Source organism: Sphaerodactylus townsendi, linkage group LG14 (assembly GCF_021028975.2).
Source record: "Sphaerodactylus townsendi isolate TG3544 linkage group LG14, MPM_Stown_v2.3, whole genome shotgun sequence".
NCBI lineage: Eukaryota > Metazoa > Chordata > Lepidosauria > Squamata > Sphaerodactylidae > Sphaerodactylus > Sphaerodactylus townsendi.
In genome coordinates this window covers 8,906,537-8,925,236 of record NC_059438.1, presented here as the reverse complement: position 1 = coordinate 8,925,236, position 18,700 = coordinate 8,906,537, and the positions used below count along the sequence as shown (strand labels likewise).

At 43.0% G+C, this 18,700-nt stretch overlaps 1 protein-coding gene across 1 annotated transcript in view; it reads right to left on the bottom strand.

Moving 5' to 3' along the window:
* The window catches only part of NFATC3 (nuclear factor of activated T cells 3), a 61,530-nt gene that overhangs the window by 32,842 nt on the left and 9,988 nt on the right, over positions 1 to 18,700 (bottom strand). The window contains exons 2-3 of the mRNA XM_048515630.1: positions 13,254 to 14,376; positions 3,405 to 3,567 (exon numbers count right to left, since the gene is read on the bottom strand). Coding sequence (XP_048371587.1) covers positions 3,405 to 3,567; positions 13,254 to 14,376 — 1,286 coding nt within the window. The remainder of the gene's footprint in view (positions 1 to 3,404; positions 3,568 to 13,253; positions 14,377 to 18,700) is intronic.

Sequence of the window (18,700 nt, the reverse complement as noted above, 5' to 3'; positions counted from 1 at the left end):
GTTTACACAATACAGTTGCATCACCGGATGGTCATAGCCTAATGATTCAGACATCATCAGCTACTTCTCAGCCAGAGCAGGGAACTGGAGAAAACTCTGGATAGACCAGCAAGTGCCATTCCATTCAATCTACCCTCAAGAAAAAGTATAACTTTTAATATCTGTCACTGCAATTGCATTAGAAAGTTCAAGCCCAAATCACAGAACCAAGCAGACACACACACACACACATCCTTCCAGAGCTATTCAACAAGGCTACCAGTGCTAAAGCTCAACTCTGACCTACATACACAGCAAGGTAAGAGAATGAACTGCATGACTTGAGCGGGAGGCAGGGTGGAAACCTGATGGTCCTGTCCCTATTTGAAGAGCAGCAAATAGGGGCATGCACAGAAGTTTCTACGTTACCCCTGCCCCAAAAGTGCACAAAAATGTAACCTTGTAAGGTAAGAGAAAAGCAACTTCTGTTCTCCCCACAGTGCCCTGACAAGGATTGAATACATGCATGACCAGGAGAGCCAGAGCATACAGAAGGAAACTGCACGTCAGTTAGGAGTTTTATATTTCTTTAAAGGAAAACTGGTGAACAAAGTGAAGAATAAATGAGATTGATCTGTTGCAAGTTCCTAAAATCTTACAGCAGTCTGAAGGGTGTATGTTGAACATTCTGCAACACAACCTCCAAACTTCATTATATATCACAAGGAAGTGATGTGTGGGTAAAATACCTTGTGGCTAGATAAGCACCCTGCTCACTTAATCCCAGATCTCAGCAATAAAGACATCGGGAAAATCTATTTGATTTCCAAAGTGCTCTGAGAGATTTTGACGACGTCTGTGGCATCTCTGTCCTAGTAACTGTCTTACCGTGTGTTCCTTCTTGGTCCCCTGCATGGGGGAGCTTCTTGGTGTCCTCTGCCCCACCCGCACAGAACAGAAGCAGACCCATTGTTTACTAGAATTGTTACGTGACCTTATAGAGCGTGACCTTATATACGTGACCAATTGGCCATGCTGGCAGGAGCTGATGGGAATTGTAGTCCATAACATCTGGAGTGCCAAAGGTTCGCCATCATGGGCATAGTGGGTGCAGCGACAAAATGGCTGCTACAAAATGTCTGCTGCAGGAGGTAAAGCCAGCCACAAAATGTTTGCCACAGCTTAACTTCAGTAAAACAGTGTAGATTCTTATGGTGTAGTGGCAACTGCTTCCAAAAGAACATGTAAAATAAACAGTCTATCAGAAGCCTTGATGGGCAAACACCGTACCTGGTCCCACCCTCTTCTTAAAAACAATGAAAAGGTGTGGGCAGGTACCACAGTACCCATGGGCACTATGCTGGGGACACCTGTTACAAAATAAGGACACCAAAGTACAAAATGTATACAGTCCACCAAGTGCACAGATTAGGTGCATTTAGAATTCAACAATTCCCCTTTAAGCTAGTTACAAGCTAGGCCCCAATTCTTCCCCAGCCAAGCCCCGCATCAACAAAGTTTAATTGGATTCCGACCCAAATGTTCATGCCAGATGGTTTTTGTACTCAGGTGTCCCTATCCAAGGAGCAGCGTGAAGCTACCATAGCAGAAGCAAACGTGAGAACAAGTTGCCCTTCCTGCTCACAACAGAGAAATCATCCCTAAGTATATTATTATTGGGCAGTTGCCCATGAGATTCAACGCTCATTAGAACTGTCCAAAGAAGTTCCTTCCCCTAAGAACATAAGAAGAGCCCTGCTAGATGAGACTGGCGGTCCAACTAGTCCAGCATCCTGTCTCACACAGTGACCAACTAGTTCTCTAGAAGGCCAAAAACAGGGCATAGAAGCCAAGGCCCTGATGTTGCCTCCTAGCACTGGTATTTAGAGTTTTACTCCCCCTTAACATGGAGGCTTTCTTTAGTCACATGCCGCCAATAGACCAATCCTCCATGAATTCACCTACTCTCCTTTTAAAGCTGTCTATGGCCATGTCCATCACCACATCCTTTGGCAAGGAATTTCACATTTTAGTCACTTTCAGTGTAAATAAATACTTCCTTTTGTCTTTCGTGGATCTATTGCCCATCATGATCCTGAATGCCCTAGAATTCTAGTATTTTGGAAGAGGACTAAAAAGCTCTCTTTGTCATCTCTCCACCCCACACATAATTGTATAAACCTCTATCTCTTAGTTGTCTCTCCTCTAAATTGAAAAACCCCAAGACTCTTCAGTCTTTCCTTGAAGGGAAAGGGCTGCAATGATGGTCTCCTATGCCTTGCCCACTCACTTGGGTTTTATTCACCAAGACTGAAATGCTAAGAGTAGTAGGTACAAATTACAACCAGAAGGACTAGAAGAAGTTAGGCAGGTATCTCAAATCAGGACTTTCCCCTACAGCCCACCAATCAGCCAGGTTCCAGCATCTTTCCTTTGGTGCTACCATGCCTACTTAAGTCCTATCAGGTAGAAGTGGAGGCAGCACCAAGAAAGCATTACAAACCACCATCTGGCTCGCCACCTGGTTAGGTGATGCAGGAGACTTCCAGCCTTTCCCTTCCATTGGAGCAGCTAGTCTCCTACAGAGTTCCTGTCAGATGGATTTTTTTTGCTAACCAGCAGTGGCTTGCCTTTGCCCCTGTTCCTTTCCTACTTTGGGAACTTGACCTTTGCATCTCTTAAATCACAACCCTTGCCCTTGACTCTCACCTGGTTGATGGCTGACTTCTTCCTTTTTGAGCTCTGTGACGTCCTTTTTAAGATACAGTGACCAGAACTATACACAGGATTCCAAATGGAGCCACACCATCGATCTACACAGAGGAATTATATTGCTGGGCATTTTATTTTCAATTCCTTTCCTCATAATCCCCTGCTGTGGCACACTGAGCAATCTACTATGACCCAAGATCTTTCCCCCTCTCAGGGTCAGTATTTTCAAGTCCCATTAGCATATACTTGATGCTGGGATTTTTTTTTGTTCCAATATTCCCCTGGTAAACAACAGCACAAGTTGAAACCCCATTGAATTTTAATAGGGCACAAATGCTTAAATCATGAGTTCCCATTTCAAAGAAACAGACCTGCAGTTATTGGAAAGCTACCAGTAAGTGTCATTCTGTACTGCTTAAAGAGGCTCCAGCTTCTGAAAACATGGACGTTATACAAGCGGTCCTTAATGCTGAACATGTACAGTTCTATTGGCGTTAACGACAGAAGAATCAATGGCAGCGGTGGATATGTGCCAGCTCCCTTGACAGCAAGCACCGTTAGCCACACATGATCAGGACAGTGGTGAATTATAAACCTTTTCTAAAACTTGGGAGAAGCATTCACTGTCGTTCCTGTGGATAATCTTAGGACTGTTTACAGGATTAAGGGTACTGCGGTAGTTCAGAGGAAAGGTTTTCATCAGCATGGCTTACCTTAACTACAGGATGCCCACCGGTAGATGCTTTCACAGCTCCTCTGCTGCCTTCTGTTTCATAGTGTGCTCTGTGATGAGTTTTTGGTTGCACTTCTATTTTCAGTTCACACTGTCCGTATTGAGCAGGTAAAGGCCAGTCTAGGGGAGGCAACGAAGATGTGCTGAAAACAAGAAGAACACAGATTTCAGTGGAATTTGGAAACAAACCAGAGTGCTAGCCTTACAGATCAAGCAGTCAATGGACCACAAGGACAACTGCCAGATCAAAGCAGGGAGAACTCCAGGAGGAAGAGTGAATCAGTGGACACGGCCCGCTCCATCTACCCCAAGTGGAACAAGAGTACAGGAGCCGGCCACAGCACTCTGCCTGAAAGCATGCTATAGCAGTGACCTCTACTAAACAAAGGCAAACATTTGCCAAGAATAGTTTCAATAGTTCTTGAGCAACCTTTTCCTAAGGTTGGCATGATGGTCCACTGAGCTGTCAGATGCTATCAAACATTGGCTCTAGTCAAGACCACCGTGGTATAGGGTAGCAGTCTACATTTTTATTTCATTCTGACATTTTCAGCAAGGGCAGGAATAAGGGCTACTCAGCAATTGCCCATACACATATCCCGTTATGGACCCATTTCACAGAACGGCCTGTCTGAGGAGGGCAGGAAGGCTCCTATATTTCTATCGTTTTGCAAACTTTACAAAGGAACATGATTGCAGAGTCTATTTCAAGGTTCATTGGAAGTTTTCATCCTGCTTTTACTGTACTGTCTTCTACTTTTATAATTCCTTTTTTGTTTTTTGGCTTTTTTGGCTTCATGATATTATGCTCCATACATTTCCCTTTCTGCATTTTGTCTAACTGTTTGTAATCTTCATCCTGTTGCACTGTTTGTTGGATGCCTTGGCCTGTCTGATTCACATGATCCGCCTTCAGCCTCAGCAGGAATAGGGCAAATAAAAAAGAAAATTAGTTAAATATTAAATTTGTAGACAATTAAATATCTTGTAAATAAACCAAGCAAGTCAATATGACCTTAGCAGATGCCATACTTGTCCTTGTTTTACCTCTTCCTCATACATGATCTGCTTTGATCACTAAACCTTTGTGGGAGATGCCTTGCTTCAAATAGGACTACTTCAGGAAGCATAACCTACACATGCAAAATAGTGTTTTATTGTACAGAACTCCTTTCCCAAAGAGAACCTGGTGACACCCAAAACTGCAATCATCCAAAATAAATGTGTGTGTTTTTTTATTTAGACAAGATTCAGGGAGACAGTTTGGTATGATCATAAGGTTCTACTAGTACAGCACTTTACTGGGCGAATTAGGAATTGTTTTAGAGAATAATATCAGTAGTCACACTAAGTTATTACTAAAGGGGAAACATACATTTTATGAATAAAAAGAAAGGGCATTATTTTGATTTTGTTGTCGAAGCAAGGTATAAGCCTAAGAAAACCCGACTTACAGGCTGGATAAAGTCATATACTAAACAGAATTTAAACACAAGGTGGCTCTCACACAAAGCAAAACCTGCAGTTGGAACCATAACTCTTATCTACTATAGCAATAAAAACTGTCTTATTTTAACACTATTATTTAAGGAAGGAGACTATAAAGCCAAGAAATACAGTGCTTTTTTTCTCTTTATTTATCATTAGATTTCTTCGGTAGATATCTGCATTACTTCAAAATGTTCAGTGTCGGGTTGCAACGCCACATTTCTGAAATCAAGGAAAGATTCACAAGATACAGTAAAGAGGCTATCCAAGTCTTTCTCCAGAGCATAAAGACACCCAACAGCATTTATTTATTTATTTATTTATTACATCACACTTGTAACCTGCCCTACATCAACTACAGCTTGTAATCAATAATACTCTGAGCAATTATTTAACTGGAACGAAGCACAGAGCTCCTTTTTTTGTCATTATGTAGTTTACTTCAATCCACCTGCAAGAATTAAAATGTTTCTCCAAAAAAATAATGTAGCCTCTCCACTGTCCTGTTCTAGGAGTCACTGATCTGTTTACCCAACATGGGCTGAGTTATACTGCCACCCACCCTTTCTCCATATTTAGGAGACCAAACACCCAGGAGAAATATTCCTCCCTCAAAAAAATAAGAGTAAGAAACTGAATTTCCTGGTTGGTTACATGGCCTGCAAGGGAGTGGAGGGTGTGTGTGTGCCTGTTCATCTTGCAAAAAGTGTTCAATATTTATTTACTTCATTTAAACCCCATCTTTATCTCCAATGGGGACCTAAAGTGGCTTACATAGTTCTCCTCCATTTGATCCCCATAACAGCCCAGTGAAGTATGTTTAGTTGAGCGTATGTGAACAGACCAAGGCCACCAAGCAAGCCAGCATAGCAGAGTGGGGATTTGAACTTGGGTGCCCAGATCCTAGTCCAATACCCTGACCACTACATCACACTGGCTCTCAAATATAAGAGCACTCTTGGGTTTGTTATTACTTGCTTGGTCAAAAGGAGAAGAGTTTGGATTTATACCTCACCTTTCTATCCTGGAGACTCAAGCTCCTTTCCCTTCCTCTCCCCACAACAGACACATTGTGAAGTAAGTGCGGCTGAGAGAGTTCTTGAGAGAACTGTGACCAGCCCAAGATCACCCAGCAGGAAGGTAGGAGTGCAGAAACACATCTGGTTCGCCAGATAAGCCTCTGCCACTCAGGTGGAGGAGTGGGGAATCAAACCCAGTTCTCCAGATTAGAATCCACCTGCTCTTAGCTACTATACCATGGAGATGCATGGAATGAGAGGTGTTAGCATACTAGAAACAGCAACTACATTAATTATATATTATGTTATTCACTGTTTTCTCCTCTACTTTACAAGGAATTCATATGGAGCAGTATGAATCATGAATCATATTTAACTTGCAAAAGTGCCAAGTACAAGGCTAAATTTAGTCAAAGGCAAGGTTTTTTTTAAAAAAAGGGAAAGTGTAGAGTCAGAAGCAGGACAACACTTATTTAAATATTTATACTCCACTCTGCTCTCCAACAGGGATCCAAAGCAGCGTACAACATCGTTCTCCCCTTCTCCATCGTTGTCCCACTTTGCAGGTCATGCAAATACTTAAGGGGCTTGCTGGCTCACAAGAGTTAATTTTGAAGGGAAAGCAGTTTAACACTGTCCAGTGGACCAACTGAACTCCTTCCCCTCTCCAAGCCCTGGATTCTGTGATCCCATTTGCAGCCCTTTTTCAGTGGCGGCACCACACATTTGGAACCACCCCCGCCCCAGACCCTGCAGGTTTCCTTGGCATCCGTTTTACTCTCCTTTAGATGCCGGGCCTGTAGTAGTGCACTGCCGACCCAGCAGCGCCGTAGTAGAACGTTGGGACGCCAACGGACCTGCGGCCTTGCCGGTCGCATCGCACCCCCACTCCTCATCCCCCCATGAGTCACGGGTCATGAACTGCCTGACTCAATCACCGGGCGCAGGGACAATGGTCTTGCCCCCAGGTGAGGATTAGGCTCAGACGCGTACGCTCCTCTCCGCACGTAGCCAGATGAGATCATGCATCACATGATGATCTCCCGACCTCCCGCTCTCCCGGAACCCCCCCCGGTCCTCCCAATAGGATAACAATAAAAGGTGCCAGGAACCGGCAGACGGGAGACTCGCTAGGAGCACGGACCTCCGGTCTCCCGCTGCTGGCGATCTCCACCAGATGTTATCTCCGCGTCTCGTCTCGTTCTTACGCTGACCGCGTGGGTCGACTACAGGGCCAAAATATTCCTCTTCACTCAGACAATGTTTGTGTTGTTTCTCATCCACTGCGCTCTTTCTCCATATGGGACAACTCATTGCAGGCCTAACTTGTACAGCGATTCCTGATGGCAGTCCTGAGGTTAATTTTTCCCTTATCCCTGCTTCCCCTCCAAAAGGCTCCAGTCAGCATGCGGTAAGATTCCCACATGACTTTCTATCCCTGCACAGCTTAAGCTTCAGCAACAACAAAATCTGAAGGATGGTGTGACTCCAAGGCCAAGTGAATAATGACACATTTGCCTAGTAATTGCTAGTGGCTGTCAGGTGGAGGACACTGATGGCAGAGAGTGCACGCTGCTACTGTGCTGCTGCTAAAGGAATGCACTCCTCCCAAGCACAAGTACCTGGAAGGCGGAATGATCCACCACAAAAGGTTCTTCCCAGTCAAGAAATCGAAGCCAGGCTACCTGCTTGAAGGGGTGCTCTTGCCAGAAATTAAAGAACTCCATCATGCTTATTAAACCCAAGCTAGAATTGGTCCTTTGTCAAACCGCCTGTCAGAAAAGAGTCCAGTTGCTCTTAGCCAAACAGTAGCAGCTGCGTGAAATATATGCATAAAGAGCAAATGGGATTTTCAACTGTGGCCTTAGTCCCATTTCATTCCTTCAGGGCTCGTCCATCATGTTCTCTCTCTACCTCCACCAATACCACTTCTATACTATTTCGGATTTCGGTTATATTTCAGATTTATTCATGGAATTTTTATTCAAGATATAGTTTGATGCACCAATAACCAATAACCCATCAAGTGCACCTAGTAACTGAAGGTATAAGAACCAGAACCAGCTCCAGTTCAATACACATCTGGGAAAAATTAGCAGCGATATCCAGCTGCATCTGCATGGTTTCAGGCTGAGACACTAACACTGTGAATATTAAAATGTCTGCCACTGCTACACAACTGGCAATCAGGACAAACTTGCCACCTGTATCAAAATGTTTTAAATTTATCTGTATTTCAAGAGAACCATTATATCATGTGTCAACTCTGAATTGTTTTGCTTTCTACAGTTAAGGACTTCAAAGGGACTTACTTGCTCAGCTTATGTGGGTACTGATTCCCAGGTCAACAAACATATTTGAAGGCTATGTTTACCTAATGCAGTAGTTTAAATTAGTTTGACTATTAGTGAACAGAATGTAATCAAAACAGCTCTGGTATTAAATGTTTGTTCTACTTTATTTCCTCGCAGGCTGAGTCACCGTATCTTTGCATGATAACCTCAGGAGGATTAAAGGATCTTTGAACTGTTAATTCAAAATTAGGGCTAAAGTTTGGGAGGGGGGGAGCTTTGATGGGCCAGTGATCAAATGCTAAGTAGTAAAGCCTTACAGCAACTCCTTACTGATAAAGGGGAAAGAAAACCTGGCAGGCATTACACAGCACACCCTTTTTCTGTCACACAGATCAAGAAAAGAAAGATTTAGCTTACATGTAACAAGGGAATTTTTATATGTTACACTGGGGAGAAGAGAGACACACACAAAAAAAACCTTTTTAAAAACCCATCTCTGACAGTTTCACTGGGAGGTAGAATCCAGATCTTTCAACCAAGGCAGAGTGGAAGCAGCCACAGCGAGAATGTTCAAGCCTTTGCCGCGTGCTTCTGAAGTGGTACTGGACAGCTTCAGTATGAGTAGGTCAAATATACATAAGCACAATTCAAGCTTTCAAAACGTCCTTATTAGCAATATGCTCCTTTCCTCTTTTCTCCATTTTTGGGGGGAAAGGCGCTGGACCCAGCCCACCAAAAGTAGAAAAAAAAACAGAGAAAACATCCAATACAGAGCTTAATATATATAATATATACATTGGTTTTCAAGCTCTTCTTCCATTGGAAAGAGTTCTGAGGCAGGTGTTAAGGAATACCACCACCACCCCAAATCCATGGAGGTTATGTACTGCAGGACTTTGAGCTTGTTATGGAGGTTCTAGCAGGGGAGCGCAGCTATCGTATACCCTTGACCGAAAAACAGTACACTCCTTCTATCTGGGATGGCCGTCCTCTTCCACCGAGCGCGCATGGAGCGGTGAGGGAGGTAGGGGACACCCGCCTAGCCAGCCAGATCAGCCAAATCAAGCCTGGTGATCAATGGGGTGACAGATGTCGCAGACAGATCACCCTCCATAGTTCACCTTTTTATGTCAATATATTGATCTATCGATTGACTGATGTGTCAAGCTATTGATAAGATGAAAGATAAAAATTAAATATATTGAAAAATTAAGCCCACGTGTGCGATAGAGAACCCATGAAACATCCCCCCGCCCTGCAAGATCCGAGCAAAAAGCCAGCGGATGAGTAATGCCTGCCCTGCTGCAAACATCCCCAAAACAAAGACTCCCTGGCCAATTCTCTTTGAAATCACGGGAACCTCGCCATGCTTAACTGGGCAGAGAACAGTAATTTGTATAATGTTTTAAATACTGAATTGTTATATGCTTATTGCATGTATTTTGAATGCTGTCTTGAGGCTGGCTTAAGTCCAAACTGTGGCCCACTGGCAGAACACTACGCCAGCAGCAGTGTTGGGATGCTGGCACTGTGTTCAGCAACTGAGGGGGGGGGGGAGTGGCTGCATGCCAGTGGGATTGTCCCTTTGCCTGTCCCTTAAACTTCCCAGGGAGGGCAAATCGGCCAGAATAGCTGGAGCATCGCTCCCAGAAGCAGATCACTCCACTTTGAATGGGGCTCCAAGAGTCTCCATACATGTCTAAATCCATTCCCCCACAGCCACACCCTATGTGGCAGCAGTAGTCTCTTGCATCCAAAAGTACGCCACAACTCTATCTGGAGAGGTTCAACTGAGATTTTCTCCAATTTGGAACAGGCAGTAGAAGAAGGCTCCTCATCATGTCAGCATAAGCAGCAGCAGCAAGAGATAACTGCATTATATCTACAAAGGTCCTGCAAAGGTCACTGGGCTTTACTGCCTTGTAAGCATTTGCTATAGCAGTGACCTTATTTGGGATTATATCTAGATCAGATATATATATAGAACTCAGATTTTCCCCAATGTTACCATCCTCACAAGCTTCTTCAAGACATTTCTGGTTTCTAAAGATGACAGTTGATATATTACCACAACTATACTTGAAAAGACAAGTCATACAAACATGATTATAAAGCCACTTATAATACAAGGCAGGGGAGAGAGGCTGGTAGCCAAGGCCTGTGGTTAACTACTTGCCTTGTCACCAGTGGAGGACAACCACTCCAGCAGAACAGATTTGTGCAGAAGAGTCCAAACAGAGAACAAAAGGAGTTGATTCCAGTATGTCTAAATTTCATCTTCAGAGTTTTGTCTAATCACTGGAGTGACATGCAACACATCACTACAGTAACAGTCATGTGCTTTTACAGCTCGAAAGCAGGACTAAGATGCTATGTTAGATGCTATGTTTCACTTACCAGATCAGAAAGCAAAAGTAGCTGGAAAGGGGCAAAACAAGGGAAAGATGACGGGCAGTGGTGGTGAGACACGGAAGCTGGTAAGGTGAAGGGCAACCAGCACCTGGGATGAACACCAGAAGCCCAGGCAAGTCTGGTGGCGGAAAGTGCCATTAAGTCACAGTTGGCTTACGGCAACCCTGTAGTTTTCAAGACAAGATGCTCAGAGGTGGTTTGCCATTGCCTGCCTCTGCACGGGCTGAGAGAGTTCTGAGAAAACTGTGACTGGCCTCAGGTCACCCAGCAGGGCTTCATGGGGAGGAATGGAGAATTGAACTCTGTTCTCCAGATTAGAGTTTGCTGCTCTTAACCACTACACCACACTAGGGGAAAAAATGAGTCAGATATAAAGATATCTCTCAAATACTGTCTCTGTCAATAAAGATGTAAAAGACTCACTCTGTGCCCTCCCTATCTTCCTTTAGCACTCCTTGTTACGCATGGAAGATTTTACAGCCTCGAAGCTTTTTCCCCCTTTTTGAGGCAGTTAATAAATTTAATTTTCGCCTACTGTTTGCAATTTGCTCTTCAGATTCCTTCTTGATTTGTCTTCAAATACATCCAATTTGAATAGGTGTTTTTGCTTCGTTCTTTTTCATTTATTTGTGAACAACTCTTGTACAAAAGGGAATCTTATTTTAATAGATGTCTTGACTTGCCCACTAAACTGTGTTAATACTACAGATAATATCTGTCTTTTTACACCTTGGTCCTCTTACCCACAGAAATTCTGTGGTTTTGAAGTGTCGTTTCACATCTGAAGTGCAAGAGAACCTAGTAACTTGATTTCTCCGTTAAGTAAAGCAATTGTCTGAGCAATGGACAAAATTTCCTAGCTTCAGGACAAAACGTTTTTGTCTTTTCAGAGACACGTTCAACAATTTCCCAACAGACTTCATAATATGAGAACAGATCTGATTGAGTATGTAGTACTTGAAATCAGTGAAGCAAATTCATAAAAACCTTACTGATTTGCTGTTGATCATTAACTGCAATAATACACTCTATGAAAACTCTACACTTTCATCCCTTCCCAAGTAGCAAAAGCCTGCAGCTAGCAGAAGCTATGAGCCATTTCCACCAAGTGTGCTCTAAAAGGTAAAGTTTCCCCTTCAGTCTTATCCGACCCTGGGGTACCACAGCAAGCAGTGATTCTATAGGCAAGCCGCGTTTGTGGGGTAGTTTGCCATTGCTTTCCCCGGCTATTCTTTAGCCCCTAGCTATGATATAGGTACTCATTTACCGACCAAGAAATGGATGGATGGCTGAGTTGACCATGAGCCAGCTGCCAGGATATCTGACCCACAGGGGGCTCGAACTCCTGACCATGTGAGTGGAAGTGCAAGCACCCACTCAATACATGGTACCCTGAAACAGAAGATATGTGGGGAAGGAAGGAGAGGATAATAGGACTAACCTCAACTGACAGCAATATCCATGCCTGCACACAATGCCCATAGCTACAGGTTTCATCTGCCATTTGCTAAAGCTTAGAAAATATGAAGCATCCAAGCATTAGCTTATCAAACTTCACACACTAACAGTCCAGTGAGATAGCTTTAGATTTAAAAGGGGTCTTTTTTAAAGAAGCTTTCATGTACTATTTAAGGATGAGGGTGACTGACCCAACATATCCCAGCAAAAGCTTGCCGACTCATTTGATCTGGCTTCCAATTGCTGCTTATCCTACCTCATAACCAGATCCCACAGACAACAGGAGTTTCTGCTCAGAATGTTTCAGAGGGTGCAACTAAAGACTACCCATTTTTACTCAATCTCTCAGAAAAGTACCCGTTATATTTTCAACGGGAACCGACAAATATCTATGGATAAACAAACACTATAAAGTAAGGGTAGTATTATTGCTTCTTCAGCTGGTTTTAGCAGTAAAGTATCCAGGAATACTTGCTTAACTGTTATAGGTCCTGGTCACACATTACACAAATGGAAACTGGAAAACTTACAGAGACATTTTAACATTTTAAGCGTCAGAAAAATCCCACAATTTTCCCAAGGGAATGAGGATGTGCATATTACCATGAAACCATATCAGAACTTGGGAGACAAACATCTGCATTAGCAGATCAATTAAGCACACAAACCTTTATTGGCATACAGATCAATTAAGAAATTTGCTGTACAATATAATACCTGAAAATCTTCATCCTTCAGAGTTTTCACACTTGGTGGATTACTAAATCATATCGGTTTAATGCCAGACAATGGCTAGCTAGGGAGTTCCCAAAGCAGATCTGCCTTACAGTTCCTCATTTTACTCTTAAGTTGCATTTAAGCAGATGTTTGAGGCTACCTGGACACTGTGACTAACTTGCACATGGTGCCGTTAACACATAAATTGTCTCCATACACAATAAGTGAAGAATTACAGGCTATTTAAGAAGCAGCTTAAGATAGCTGGATAATCAATAAGGTTCAGCAGATGTTTAGTGACTTGTGTACTGCAAAATAACTTTACGAATCCAATTGCTCAGTAAAACTCAGCACATGATATTACAGTGTGTACACTCATAGGCACATGAAACCTTTCTCCCAAGTGGGAGAAACCTTGTTTGTTATCCTTACACCACTTACCGAAATATAGGAGTGTGGCCAGGCTTTGGTTTGCTCCAAGTAAAGTGTGAAGGAACAGAAAGAAATTGGTCACCAGGCAAGTCTTTTTTCAGGGTATGTGGGGATGCAGAGCTATCCTCTATTGCAGATTCAAGGGATGGTGATAAACTACCCTGTTCTTCAGAACTAAGCTCTATTTTCCCCGACATGATGGCAGTTTGATCCTCAGAGGTCTTTCGTGTTTTAAGAGGGATGTCAGTCTCTGCACAACACTGAAATGGCGAGAGGCCGGGTGTCAGACCATGGAGAGAAGGGTTTAGCCACGTGTCTTCTGTGATGCTTCCCCTGGGAGAGTGACCTGGGGACGGGGTTGGAGAATGATGAGGAGAAAGTGAACCAACGTAACAGATCTCAGCACTAGAATGTCGTCGCTTTCCACAGGGTGACGTCGGCCTTGAAGATGGTCTTGAGGTGGGCCGAGGGCTAAGCCAATTTTCATCTGTGATACTAGTCCTGGGAGAATGACAAGGAGATTGTCTAGGCGACAAGGCATGGCCAAATCCATAAGATGACTGCCAAGGTTCATCTACTGGACAGCCCCTCGGAGAACCTCCCGGAGACGCTAAAGGTGACCCAAGGGTAAACCGAGCAGCAGCTTCGTTCAGCTCTGAATCAACGTCATCGTAAATGTGAGAGATCGACTCGCAAGAGGAGGCATCTGAGAACCAGCTCCGAGAGGAAATGCTGCTGGCAGGACTTGGGCTAAGGGATGAATCCCTGTAAGATGGTTCGAGGGGAAGATACAAATGGTCCCTCGAAGGCCTGTCCATATATTCATTTTGAGGGCCATTTGTGTGCAATTCATTTTCACTGGCTTCTATTCCTTGATGACAGTTAGGAGAGATGGATGTAATCTGAATACTAGGACACTCAAAGGGTTTAGGACCCCCTAGCGGACTGTATTTAGAGTCCGGTATTGCACATGTTCCTTCATAGCTTTTATGACCGTGCAGTCTAGTAGGTGAAGACAAAGGAGAAGGGTGTGATTGAAATCCATGACATGGGATACAAATAGGATGGTTTACAGGTGACGAATGGTCTACATTGAAGATACACCCAGATGTACAATCATCTGGATCAAGATCTGAAAAAAGGAAAGCAAAGACAGACATTGAAATACATTATAGACGGGTAATTCACATTTAAGACCATTGCCTTGGCAACAGCCAAACATTTTACAGCATTTCGATTACAAAACAAACAATGCCAAAATTGTTGGCCTGCTACAGAATTCTAACTTTATCCTGCAAGAACATGACTTCTCTAAGAATGCCTAATTCAGACTTTTCCCATCGCCATGCATTACTGCTAGTTAGTGAAGTAATAATAATAATGATTAAGCACCGGCAAGCTGCAACCGGCCCTTCATAGGGTTTTTAAGCAAAGAGGTATGCTGAGGGGGGTTGCCGCTGCCTTCCTCTGCACAGCATCCCTGTTCCTCATTGGTGGTCTCCATTCCAAGCACTTATTATGGCTGATCTTTCTTAGCTTCCAAGTTCTGATGAGCTCAAGCGAGTCTAGGAAATTCAGGCTGCTTATTGGGAAAAAAAACAGGTTTAAAAACCTTGTGCTGCTATCTATACTCTTTTCAGATTTGGGGCAAAGTTTAAGAAAGTTGCCAGCTTTTTAGTCTTTTGGAAAAGACATGTGAACGTACGAAGCTGCTTTTTACACCAAGTCAGACCATTGGTCCGTGTACTCTGATGGGCAGCAAGTACCCAGAGCAGGCTTTTGTCATCACTGCTATTCTGCGATGCTTGGTCATGCCATGAATGATGTGTTCTCCCTCTCCAGAGCCACAGTCTGCCTATGGCTCATAGGACAAGGCGAGTTCTGACACTTGAAAAACTTACTGCCTCTTTTTACAATACGCAAAGGAACACCTAGCTTTAGAAGGGAACGGGAGGACCATCCTTTCACTCCAGTAAAAGCTCGCAGATGATGGACTGTGGCTGGTACAGAATGATGCCCCAGCCACAGTGTGCCAGAGGACAAAGGGGTAGAGCTCAGTGCTGCCTGAACTCTTATTTGACAAATAGGAGATGACTCTGGAACACCGGCTGGTATGAACAAGTTAAAAAGACTGCTTCTAGACTACTACATTAAGATGTGGGGTGAGGGGAAGACAGTTAGATATATCTCTACCAAAACTGTAGGAAGATAGACCACAGTCCAATCTTGTGTAAAACACACACATGTGCATGCATGCACACACTCCACTCACCAGAGACAAATAAGCATCTCTTGCAGGCAACCATGGAAAGAGACTTTATGACTGCATGCAGAAGTTACGTCAAGCTGCCATTAAATTCTAATCAGTTTGCAGACAAGCCTGCGCATAACTCTTGCGACTTCCATAGCACACAAAACTTGAACACACACGTCTGTGCCCAACCGGAACGTAAATGCAGCTTGTTGCAAAATGTGAGGGTAGACTGTGAAAGCTGAAGGGGGCGGAGGTGGCATCCTCTATTAGATCACAACCTACTAACGTTGAAAGAGGTATGTGAACAGACAGGCAAATAACCTCTTGGACAAATATGCAAGACTGACACAACCGTGAATACTTGTTGATTTACAGCTATCTCAATGGATATGCATAAAATATTTTAATATATTTAAGAGGTATTATATATAATTTTACCACTTCGATAAGCTAATGCACTCTTCATTCGTTATTAGTATCAAGCTACATTAAGGTAGTCACAAGGATATAGTTATCCAACACCACCTAATTATATTTTAATTTCAAAATATGGCAAAAGTAACAGGATGGATTCCTCAAAGCCAGGGGTTTGGTGACCTAGTATGTCAGGACAGTACCAGACTGTACTTTCCGTATTTATAAGGATGCATCTTAAACCACACTGTGAGATAAATCGTATGACAAAAAGTTGAGCTGAGAGAATTTGAACTTCATAGTCTGACTCTACACTAATGTGAAAGCAACAGAATCTGATCTAAGCCCTACTATAATTCTGTATATATATACAGCTGAATCATGAGCAAGATGAAAGGTCAATACAGACTTGCATATAAACACTACTAACACATGCTAACCCTGAAAAAGTACTGATGGTTATTAGGACCAGTGTACCTGAAAGCAGATGGCACTGAAACCCATTTTTAGATATAACTGTTAACACATCACAAGTTGTTACTAGAGGCTGGACAAAGATTTTGCTGCCGCCACCAGCATTCTTTGTAAACAGACATCCTGAAATCCTTGAATATATACAGAGATTTTCTAGTCTGTTGTAGTAACTAGATACAAGAGAAGACAAAGGTTTGGATTTAGAGTCATATTTCTTCACAGAATTCCGCCTTCAGAGCTTGACTTTCTCACCTCCTCACTTTCCATAGCAATGTGAATCATCTACCCCATCACCAAAATCTGCTCCTGCAGTCAGGGAATCCCCAAGGAACAGGATCTCAGGGGACATTTATTGCTACTATAGAAGGGAAGCAAGAAAGTTAAGTTTTGCAAATGGAAATCCTTGTGTCACAGAAGAACTAGTCTTGATTCAAGCCTACGTATCTGCAGTTGTCCAAGAAATTTAAACTATGGTAACGTTTATGCTTGAATCAATTTAAACAATAGTAACATCTATGTTTAATTCAAACACTGCACACCAAATTGCTATGGTAGATGCAAGTATTCTATTTTAATACCTGTGTTTGATAGTGTGTTTGATAGTGAGTCAGGCCCTGGAAAGTAAAGGTCTGACTCACAAATACAAAGCAATTAAGCAGGAATGAGGTGGGAAAATGGGTTGCACCACCACAGACTGAAGGCGACAGATTCAAACTCCAAGTATTCTTTTACATAAACTCCATGCCACCAGTCCCTGTAAGCGCCCCCGCAGTGCTGCACGGAAGTTCCCTGGTGCCATGCAGAACTGAGACACCCAGGAGACCTCCCTCTACTAGACAGCCCCTTGTCTGTGTGACACCAATATGGACCCTACGGCTTACGTGGAACGTTGCTCCATGTAGACAGAAAACTAGGAAGCAGAAAGACATTTTCAAATCCTTTTCTTTGCTTGCTTTACTGACTTCTAGGTCCTGAGAGTTTTCTGATATAGATATACACAAAGACAAAGAGAGCAGAGTCAGAGAGAGGACCCAAAACATGATTGTTCAACTTCAATCTGACACACTGAAGTCTATTTTACACTTCCAGGTCTCTGCCACCTCACGTGTCGGAACTAGACCCTAAGCCACTGCAATTCCTGTTTCACAGAAAGACTAATGCTTAGATGCAATGGCTTCCACTAGACAGTCAGGGCTAAACTGTGATTTAAGCCTCAGTCATCAATTCCAAATCCTGTACTTCATTCCTGTACTTCATTCACTGACTCACAAATTTCCCTCAGTTTTGCCATATGCCTGTATGTCTCTCCTTGGATCGGAGTCAAATGCAAATGTATAGAATCAACTGAGGAAAAAAGTCAAATCAAAAAGCCAAATTACAAAATACTCTGCATGACAAGTTTAAAAAGTCAAAATTAGAATAGAATAGAATAGAATAGAATAGAATAGAATAGAATAGAATAGAATAGAATAGAATAGAATAGAATCTTTATTGGCCAAGTGTGATTGGACACACAAGGAATTTGTCTCCGGTGCATATGCTCTCAGTGTACATAAAAGAAAAATACATTTGTCAAGAATCATAAGGTACAGCACTTAATGACTTGACTTAATTATGTAAAAATGCAGCTGCCACCACCAACCACAGTTGGGAACTTGTGCCAACTTTTAGTGAATTGCTCCCAACCCAGGCCTACTGTTCACTTTCCAGGAAGGAGTTCTTTAAACATAAAGACGGGCTAGGTGGGCATTCATTCCCTCTGACACTTGATTTTTTCCTGCCTTGTATTTCTGCAGTGGCTCAGCTATCTTGAATAAACTTGTTCAGGGTAGAAGAACATAACCTTGTGTCCATCAGATAATCTCCAAACAGCACAAGTTTCCTCTGGAATTTGTCACTTCTAACATGTCTAATCCTTTGTCATTGGACTAGATCATTCCAGATCATTCCAATTAACAGCAACATCAGTAGGGCATGTGAAGGGCTGAGAGAAAGAGCTTCATGTTTGCACCTTCTCATTATATTTTTCTTTGAACTGTTACTATGCAGTATGTGTAATATTCTTTTTCAATAAATCCTCTTCTGTTTCAAATGCTGGTGGGTGCTCTCCATATATCACATGGTCCTTGACTATTTGAGCACATGACCTAAAAAAGGTACCAATGGCAGGGAGGACGTTGGTTGCGAGATCTGCTTTCCCACGAGTTGCAAGGGTGGTAATAAGCCACCGCTGAGATAACCGGTTGTTGGGTAACAAGAGACATGATGGGCAACACAGAAAGGAAACCAGACCCTCTGGGCAGGAAGTGACCAG